We start from the raw sequence: 10,592 nt of genomic DNA, 5'->3' as shown, positions 1-10,592 counted from the left end.
TAAAACGCATCATCATGATCTGTGCACCCCAACTCTACACATTTTGCAATTCATAATCTCAAGGCAATTGGTTGAGAATGGTTGTTACTGGATCTTTAATTAATTTGGCATTCTATATCTATTAATAAAGGACAAATCATTGCATTGGCCTTTAAGGTAGTGGAAACAATGTGATTCAGACAAGGTCAGAGATGTTTAGGCAGAGGAAATGATCTGCTAGTCCCACACGGCCATGTTGACTGGAGAGGTTAATGCAAGATAATGAGAAAACCTCAAGTGGAACATTTATGGAATTATATTACACTCACCTTAGCTTCCCCAGAGGGTGCTATCATGTACCATCTCATTTCAATCATGTTCTTTTTAATGACTAGAATCGAGCCAGTGCACTGATGTAACTTCACTCAGAATTGGTTCAGTTATAGTCTCACACATTTAGACTGTGACAGTACACAGGGGTGTTCAGTTTATGTCCCCAAGTTCCAACAACGAGGAAGAGACTCCTGTGAGTTGTCAATACCATCTCCTGTCTTTCTGTGTAATGTCTCCCACGTCCACATAAAAAAAAAAACAGAAAAACACCAGAAGATTCACAACACAAAATGTGAAATTCACAGTGTGAGCGTGCCAGAGCGAGGGATCGATTTGTCACTTGCCTGTGTGATTTATGAACCTTCTGCTTCCTTCAGACTACACACTGACCACAAAGGAGAAATCCACACTTGCTTGTCACAGTCGCAGGGCAACAAGGCGACGCCCTTGTGTTGCTACTAGTAATTCCCTTTCACTGTTGCATGACACTGTCTCTCATGACTGCAGCTGAGCATCCAGCTCTCCCAGGGGACGCATGAAATAGATAATATTTTATCCTCCCTTGTTTTGTTTTTTGTGCAGAGGAAATAGACTATCTCCCTGGAAGCTGCTTGATGGACCCCCTTTTCACAGTCCTCATCATGAGGCGTCAGATTAAACAAAACAATTCCACACTGGAGTGAACACATACGGTCTAAACTGCAGTGCCCCCTATTCTCTATCAGCGTGGGCTGGAAAGACCAACTGCCCTGAAGCCATCAGTTATTTCAGATGGCTACCCACAAACCTCTGAGACGGATCCTTTATCCTGAAAGCATATCGTGATTCAATCTGCCGTAAGCATAAGGCATTCTGAAACATGCGGAAATGTGGATCTCACTTATAGTTTGTGCATTCCATGTTGAAAGAGCTTGATCCACGAGGACACGTGGACACATTGTCTCCCACCAAACAATTTAAGATCAATAGAGGACTAAATTAAGTGACTGTGGAAGCCGGAAAAACTCAAATTGATTTATTCCGACAAGCTGCCTCCTTCTCTCATCATTCTTTGGCTTTTTTTTTTTAACCATAAGTACAAATTTGACATCATTGACGGCTCGGTATTTTACAGCACAGTACTAGCCTGGTGTTTTCTATAGTGATCAGTACTGTGTTGTTGTAAATATCTTTGCAATACAGACAGTAAGTGTTTTTACGATAGGTTATGCATCTGTGGTGTGTAGTATATATATATATATATACTGTATATATATATATATAATATATAGTAATATAAAAAATGTTGAAAATCTATGTTGAGTAATTATACTCCATAGTTGCAATAAGAAATATATTCATGCAAGAAACCAAAAAAGGGAATGTCCTGTAGTAACTACTAATACTGTTACATATTTGATAATTGTAATTAATACATAATTGTACTCTGGTTATGGATAAAATAAAATAACTAGGCACTATAGGCACAATGTATGATTAGGCATTATATGTTTGAGCAAACTAATTAAAACTTTACCATTTATCCAATGAAACGAAAATCAGCAGCAGAATATGATAATAATAAGAAGTTTATCATTTTCCATTCTCTACGACTGTTTTCTTCTTTTTTACTTTTTATTGAAATCAACATGTGTAATAATATTCAGAAATAGTAAATAAGTGATGTCATGTTACTCATTAGTTATAGTAATTGTGTATATATTCACAATTCTCTACTGTACTTCCTTTATATGAGTATATTATTGGCTATTTTATGAAGTTGATTACTTTTGTGTACAAAACAATAACTACAGAAGTTAATACTTACCTGACAATTACTGTATATAATCGTAACTAAGCATTTTTGTACCAACAAATACTAAATAAATGTTATTAAAGTCAGGACATATGTTTGTGGTACTAAACACAATTAGTTTGATATGTTAATGATTATGTTACTGCTGATTACTCCGATTTTTTAAATATCAAGTGACTGTGCTGTAAAATAAAGTGCTACTGCTATATTGGATCAAACACATCATGTTCCACAATACATTATGTTACATTATCAGTCACGATAATTGATATACAATGAATATTAAGCTAAAAGTGGCATCAAAGGAAACTGGCCACGTGTCTATTTTCTCCTCCAGTTTATAAATATTTCATAATCATCCATTTACTTTCAATTAAACACACACACACACACACACACACACACGTTTGTAAGTCGTGACCCTTTGAGTTGAGGAGCAGTGGCTGACCACCACAGCAGGAGATAAGGGTGTCGACTCCCTCCACGGAGAGGAGTCAGATAAGGTAACTGATCAATACAGCGAATACACACCATGTGTCACAGCATAGCAAGGTCATCATGTCCTTCTGCCATATCGCTGGCGTTAGGTGCTGGGGATCCGATGACTTCCCTTTGATTGGCACCACAGTAGGGGCTGGGCTTCGTTGTTGTGCTTATCTCCTGTTTCCACAAAGGACGGGCTGGCACAATGGCCTGAGGCGTGGAGGACAACGTCAATAAATAATCCAAGGGCTCTCCTTCAAACAAACAAGAAAACTGGATAATTATCACAGAGCTAACATAAGCAAAATACATGATTATCCAGTGAGAGAGATAAAAGTCACAGTTAATCACTGTGAAGACGCTCCTCTGCCCGGTTTCATTGTGTCTACGTTGCCTTGAGGGATGGGCAGAGACGGGCAACACTGTGTCATGTCGGCACACACACAGCTGCTGTTCAACAATCCGAGTGGATTCATTGTCTAGTACCAAATCTTTCTGCAGCCGCTAAAGCCATTTCAGAGAACAACGCACTCTGGAACGGCCATCTGTGGAGAATCATCTGCAGATAAATGAGATTAGCCTGTCTCCATACCACATCAGCCTCTCAGGTGTGTCATTCTATCACTCCTCTGTGTGCCACAGATGCAACATGAGCTTCCATTTGCTTTCGCCGTCGTGTCTTGGCTATGCACCAGACCTGCTGTCACAAAAATGAGTAGCTGTGGGTTGCCACATAAACAGATGCTGTGAGGGTGTTGCACACTTTTCAGAGGAGCCGGCACCTTCTGCACCTGCAAACACACATGTACAATCATTTTTTTTTTTTTTATTTCCTGACTCTCAGAGCTGGACATGCTCAGGCTGGACTGACTGATTAATTACTGGTATTTTGTTTCTGTGATGCTTTTTCCTCTTTTCCCCACGTGATTCAACTTAACGAAACATAATTCAATCAAAGAAAGTGCCATTTTGAGTACCTCCCCAAATCTGAGCATTGATGTTGTCACTGTTTATTCATTAGCAATCATCTGGCTGAGTTTTCTCTCGTTATGTTTCTTCACACACCCACACACAGAGTGTCACTGCTCAAATAGCAATCTGGGACGTTTCTTTGTTTTTACCCATGATGCAGGAACACGCACACGCACATGCACGCACAGTCATTAAAAGCATTTTTTTTTTTACAATTTCTAAAAGCTTTATTTTCCAAAATCCATCCCTTGTCCTCTCTATGGTACAGCACTGTAAATATATTTTTGTTTTTTTCGTCACTCCATCCATGCGTACAGTGTTTCCTGCTCTCTGGAGCTATGGAGGGATACCCTGAATGGATGGTCATGTTAGCATTTGCTCAACCTGTCACCCCTGAGAAGGCCTGGCTAATGTGACTTTGGGATATTGTCTAAAAAAGGCCTTGAATTACATTATTAATTCAGTCACTGTCAACAAGGACAAAAAAAAATCTCACTCAAAAAAACTTTTGTTTTAAATATTTTCTGTTGTACCTTAAAAAAAAACATCTTGGCAAAACCATGTAAATAAACAAACAAAGAACAAAAGATAGCAAAGCATTTTTCCTTTCCCCGTATGCTGTACAGCGCCTACGATAACGTAATTTACTCTCCTCTATGATAGCAGTTGATTATGATACAGATAACAATAGCAACGCTGATAAAATCTCTATAGTTCCTCTATGATTTCTACATATAATTTGCCTTCTCTAGATTATTTATTTTAAGAAAGTTTCAGTTCTCTAGGTCAGAGTTCCCGCTGAGCGATAGAAACAAACAAACAGTGACGATTAAAGGCTGGCTGGTTCACTGAGTAGTGCGACTGGGGAGAATCACATCAGTATGGCCTCGCTTACCCAGAAAGACTTGGGGGGGGGGGGGGGTCCTTAATTAAACAGAAATACACATACTGTATGATCAAAGGTTTTGTAGAAGCACTAGCACTGGATGGCAATTACAGGGTTTTTACGACAGATGGCACTGCTGCATCACACACAACTATACATATTGCACAATGAAAGAATGCATAGGATTTGCTCCATTACTGTAATGTAAGAGTACATGATTTGGTATGACTGTTGAAAGACGGATGATGTTTACACTCAGAGTCCTGATGAGACCATGCCAACAGTTTCATTTTTGGCAGAGGGAGGACTGAGAGTTAGTAGATATCCTGGGTGGGGGGGGAGACAGCACGCGGGCATGAACTGCAATATAACAGTTGATGCTGCACTTGTGACACTTATCCCAACAACTTGTCTCTGACGTCATTTCGCTCAGTGGAAGTCATACAAAAGTCCTCCCGCGCCACTAAAAATTGAAACGGCAATGTCATATGGCGCTGAAGCACCCTCTCCGCAGCGCGAGAGCAGCTATAAATGGAAACGGCTCAGCTCCCCCCCCGAGTCACAACATGTGGAGACGGACCGCGAGCATCGAGCATCAGGGGCAGCACCGACAAGGACGGCCCCTCGTTTCAAATGGCAATTCAGAGTTGGCCCTTGGCTGTGTTGGAGTACATAATACATTGTTACAGGTGTGTACAGTATAGAGTAGATAAAGCCATCGACACACTAAAAACACATCATAAACATTAACATACTGAATGTATTGCTTTGAAGTTGAGACTTGTCTTAGTTATGGACAAACCATAATGTCAACGATCCCAGCTGATTGTTGTTTTTTTTCTTTCAAATTAAATTGATATGCAAAAACATACACCTATAGGGCAAAACAAAAGGTGAATATCAACACAATTTCCATTGCTTTTTTAAGTAAAATCAGTTTTAAGGTGCTTTTAATGTGGTTGCCATGGCACTATGCTTTGTTCCTTCCCACGCTGTGCGACAGGATGTCAATCAAGAACTGGTTGCGCAGCCTCCCCACTCACTGTCATCCAAACTTTTCACTGAGCTCTGCAATCCCATCAAGTCTTCAAGTTATCCATTGTGTGTTCTCATTGTGTGTGTGTGTGTGTGTGTGTGTTAGTGGACGTGTTTGTGTTGCTCCTCATCATCATCAACATCATCATCAGCATCATCTCATGCTGAAGCGAGGCGACAGCGTGGTGAAGGAGGAAGGGAAGGAAAAAGAGCAGTCACAAGGGGAATGACATGATGGCATTTTGGGAATTTAAGACATCCATAGCTGCGAGAATGTTTTCGTGGTGCTAGCTTGGCGAGAAAAAAAAAAAAGACTCCAAAGACAGATTTGCAAATTGACACAAAGTCAAGTTGACAAGCTGACCTTTTCTGTGACCTCAATGAGCGCTTAATCCTGCGGATACAGGAAAGGAAAAAAAATAATATCTGGAGGGTTATGACGATGGCTGTGACTCAGAGAGTAAAGTTTTAATATATGCAGGTTTACATACCACTCACAGGACTGTTTGATAATCGCCATAACCAACATGAAACGTGACAGCAATTGACCTCAGATGGTCCTTTAAGATTGTTGATTGAAAACACTGATCAATGAGAGAGGTTTGTCCAGCCATATGAGGAGGCCTCCGGCACAGCTGCTTTAATGACCTATGACCCTCCCACCTTTCAGGAAACCCCCAAACCAATGAGTTAAAAAAACGTTTTAAAAGAGCATCAAGTAAAGGGACCTTATTTTGTGGCAACCACACTAAACATATATCTAGAGGTGTCTATATTTTTTCTCTAATAAATTACACAACAATATAATAATCCAAACCATGTTGACCCATGAAATGGCTATAAAAGCGGCCTCTGTGCACCAGTCACTGTCTGGAGGCCTGTCCTGCTCCTTAGGTCATGATAAGAGGAGCAGAAAGAAGGCATGATGGGGGATCTTGGCCTTTATGATAGGAACAGCTCTCAGGCCTAATGGCCTACGGAGCATCAGGACTTGTGCACTCTTTCCATTTTAAGTCAGGCGGGCTGCATAGTTTGCGTGTGGCCTTTTGTCATGTGGGTCACACTAAAGGAGGGCCTGGGGTTTGGTAAAGGGACAAGGGTGGAGCTCAATCAGGAAGTGGGTCAAGTCTTTAGTAGGGGGAGAAGATGAAGGGTGTGTGTGTGGCCCGCAGCGGCCCCGGGGCAGGCCGAAACAGTGCAGGGCCCAGGAAGGGGTGCTGGATGAAGGTGGTGGTGCCCACTGGGTGGCGCAGAGCCAGTGGGTTACTTGCCATTGTGCACAGAGTTGGCTGGGTGAAGTGGGGGCTGGGCAGGAAGCCAGCAGTCAAGGTCTTGGTCAGCTGCTTCTGCCAGGCCAGTTTGGTCTGGAGAGGACAGGAGGGGGGAACAGTGAGAAGTGAGAGAAGAACATAGTGAGGGCAAACATGTTCACCAAACTGGCCCAAACGTAGAGGAATGCATCTGTATGCATCTGTATTATTGTATATATTTCATATGTGTGTATGTACGATGAGAGTAATGTGTAACTGGAGTCAAATTCCATGTATGCGCACGCATACATGGCCAATAAAGCCGATTCTGATTCTGATTCTGATTCTGTATACGTTGCTAAATATCATACATAACTGGACTCCTGATTGCTTTTTGCATCCTCTCTATCAAGGAACAAACTAAAAAGTTTCATGATACAAAGAGTCTGAGAAGAGGTTCGAGCATCAGAAATGAACGGAATCAACAGGCTAATGTCCATCCATAGAGTTGCAAAGTGGGAGGTAAATGTTTTTCCCCTGTTCTGTGATCTCATTTCAAATTTGTATTCAAACATGACCCTCAAAATGAATTAACATAAAAACAGAATAATTAAAAGGGGACGTATCATGACAACTCAGTTTTCAGTTCTTGTGCACATACATTTGGATATCTGGAGTGCCTACCAACACACAGACTGTGAAATAAGACAACCCAGTCAGTTGTTTGTGGGCTGTCTAGATCAGAAAACATGTGATTCAACCAGCCAGTCAGATTTGGCTCCCCTTCTTATGTCACATGCAGGCTCATTGGAATATACCGCCCCCATCTGAGCACCACCACCGGCGGCTTGAGATCTACCTTTGTGCAGGTGCACCATATTTTTCTCACATCCAATCAGAGCAGACTGGGATTTCAGGCAGACGGTAGGAGAAAAATAATGTGTTTTTTAAACATTAAAGCATGTAAACAGGTTCTAGTAGAAACCCAAAAGTATGAACCTGAAAATGAGCATGGATATGTCCCCTTTAACAATCATGTGCGTTTATGTCATGGCTCCCCGTTTAAATTATTTCAGTTTTGTTTCTGAGAAATCATGTTTTGTACGTCATTTTGGTGAATGCTACAATACCAATGAGCCTCAGTAGCCTTTGCTATAGAACAGCAAATTCAAAATGCTTCATCTTTGAATTTGTGAACAAAACACAATGTCATAGTTACTCAAATAAAAATGGACCAGGAACCCAAAAGCGAATTGATTCAAGCGGCAGATTGTATCATCACATTTCTCAACAACGTATTCTTTAGCTTTATCATCTCGTTAATGGTGCACGTAATAGAATTTTAAGCTCTGTGGCTGGATGCTTTTACTCAAAGATCCACAGGAGTCGGCATTTATACATCCACAGCCTTGTACCTCTGACTTTTTACTTAAGAATCATATATTTCAGAGAGAGTTAGAGAGGTAAATGAGTACACAAACCAAAAAGAAAGATCAGAACTATCCCTTTATTATAAACATTATTTCTTCATGCTCTCTGCTCAGTCCCCTGCTCCGTGGCCAGGCCTAAAGTTCAGCCATCTGAAGCCCCCCGCCCTCCAATCCAACCCCAGACTAACCTGTGAGGAGAAGGAGGAGAGGGAGGTGAGGGAGGTGAGGTTGTACTGGCTGAATGCTTTCTTCATGGCAGACACAGCCACGCCTGCATAGCCACTCCATCTCATGCTCTGTAGGATGGAGGAGGAGGAGGAGGAGGAAGAGCATGGGGAGAAGGAGAGATGGGGCGGTGTGTATATGACAGGAGCAGAGAAGTGATTAATCTGGAGTGCTGATTCAGGCTGCTGATGTCAGAGCTGGTCAGTTTGGGAGAGCAGGACTACTCTAGACTAGTCTCAGGTGTAGGGAACAGTGTGCTTAACCTCTATGGCAGTACAGGCACACAAGCACGCTAAGCCCCTAAGCTCAATGTAACAAGATCTGTGTGTGTTTCTTCACTGTATGTCTGCTCGAGCTGGGGTCAAACCAGTTAACTGTAACTGGAGATGAATTAAAACTGGGGTTTAAAAATGCATTCATTTACAAGCTGGACTGAATTTATTCCAATGTCGGCACATGTTCTGCTTGTCTTCCTCGAGTGCGTGTGCGTGCACTATGTGCATGTGTGCATATGTGCGGGACGGTGTTTTGTTTGTCTGTGTCGTTATGCTGAGACTTACCGCTAAGCTGGTGCTTTGCTGGCTCTTGCTGTGGGGGGTAAATTTGGGTTTGGGTGGTTTTCCGGCCAGCCTATCCTTGTGCCTTCTGCTATTCATGTGCTGCCGAGACCAGCAAAAATACAATCAGCGAGCTAACAAGCATCTGCCGTACCACAGTGGTACAACCGCAAATGTTATCTGCCGATTAATAATGGATACATGACACATCGAGTATGACTGAAGTCCACAGACATTACATCACTTTACTTTCTAGGGCTGCCACACAATCTCCTTCTACTGGCTGCGGTACTAACAGGCTTATGTCCTCCTGGGATAGAGGTTGTTTATGTAAGACTGGTGGAATGCATTTACAGGCTAAAGCAGCCAGGGTGCTCACATGTCAGCATATCCTGTATCTTTCCAGCATTCCACTGCAGCGTATAGGCAAAGTTTCCAGGACAATCCCTTTACTCAGATGTAGTATTTAATGAACATCAAAAGGGGAGAAATTGCCTCCCGAACCTGGTTTGATGTCAACGTAACCAGAAAATGAAATACAGGCGGCATTAGTAGCTTGCAATCCTGAGTGGTAAATTAATGCCTGCTCACTGAGGGGCTTTGCAGTTCGTCATAGCATCAGATGGATCTCTTGGATTATGTAAGGCCTTTGAAATCCCATTATAGATATTTATCATGTTAATACACAGCGCTTGTGGTAGCTTTTATAAGTGTAACATCGGAGGTCAGTCTGGTCTAGGTTCAATGTGTAATATCTCTTCATGTGTACGGTAATTGCTAATCATGTGCAGGAAGTTCTGTGACCACATCATCTGTCTGTGGAGGTGCGGTAATTATATGCAACATTTTCTCCACTGCCTGATGTGATTGGTCAAGAGTGCTTTCCCCGAACAGAGTCAACAGTGCTTCAATGCACTTTTAACCAAAATCATATCGGGTAAGCAACACTCTCACTTAGTATGCCGTGACAAATCTGCACGACTTCTCAAAGGCCCCCGCTTCCCTCCTCATCTTTCATTTCATACAGCGCGGGAAGGAGAGCAAAGTCCCAGAGTGACAGCTCTTGCAGTTTTGTCCTCCTATTTTAATACTTTAATAGCAAAACAGTTCAGATCTCTTCTGTTGCACTAAAAAGTCAGGTCATAAGTTTGGTACGTTGCCAGTGCTTCACATACACATTTCTGTTGATGTCTTTATCACATATACCACCTGGAATCATTGGAATCATTGCAATGGAGCCACATCCATGAGTTTGTACCAACTCTTGTCTTAAAGTTGACCAGTTTTACTTTTACAAAGGCCGCTGACAAAATCCACAACGCAGATAGTGAAACATTAAATGGTGGACTTGACATAAATACGCAATACAACCTAAATCTTCATGTTTCTTTTGACACTTACCTGGCTAAGCTGGGTCTCAGAGTTCACACAGATCTCACACACTTCACACTGATAGTTCTTGCTGGGCACCCTGATCCTGCCTTTGCTAGCCAGCCTCTTGCTCTTGCAGCCCGCTCGAGCTGCCACCACCTTCCCCCTGCGCCGAGGCAGAACACTGTGACCTTCCAGCATCAGCTTGTGCTTTGTGCCTGGTGGAGAGAGTAGAGAGCTGCCAGGTTTGTTATGGTTCACATTAAATAACATTGC

The 10,592-nt window shown here is 42.1% G+C and overlaps 1 protein-coding gene across 3 annotated transcripts in view; it reads right to left on the bottom strand.

Moving 5' to 3' along the window:
- Positions 1–3,762: 3,762 nt before the first annotated feature.
- The window catches only part of znf385c (zinc finger protein 385C), a 111,236-nt gene continuing 104,406 nt past the window's right edge, over positions 3,763–10,592 (bottom strand). For all 3 annotated transcript variants that reach the window (XM_031867678.1, XM_031867679.1, XM_031867680.1), the window contains 4 exons: positions 10,347–10,534; positions 8,949–9,047; positions 8,352–8,459; positions 3,763–6,847 (listed from right to left, as the gene is read on the bottom strand). In XM_031867678.1, the coding sequence (XP_031723538.1) occupies positions 6,614–6,847; positions 8,352–8,459; positions 8,949–9,047; positions 10,347–10,534 (629 nt within the window). In that variant the 3' untranslated portion in view covers positions 3,763–6,613. The remainder of the gene's footprint in view (positions 6,848–8,351; positions 8,460–8,948; positions 9,048–10,346; positions 10,535–10,592) is intronic.

Source organism: Anarrhichthys ocellatus, unplaced genomic scaffold (assembly GCF_004355925.1).
Source record: "Anarrhichthys ocellatus isolate YVR2014 unplaced genomic scaffold, GSC_Weel_1.0 scaffold40, whole genome shotgun sequence".
In the NCBI taxonomy this organism is placed as follows: domain Eukaryota; kingdom Metazoa; phylum Chordata; class Actinopteri; order Perciformes; family Anarhichadidae; genus Anarrhichthys; species Anarrhichthys ocellatus.
Note: the sequence above shows the minus strand (reverse complement) of the source record. Positions and strands in the feature narration are given on the sequence as shown.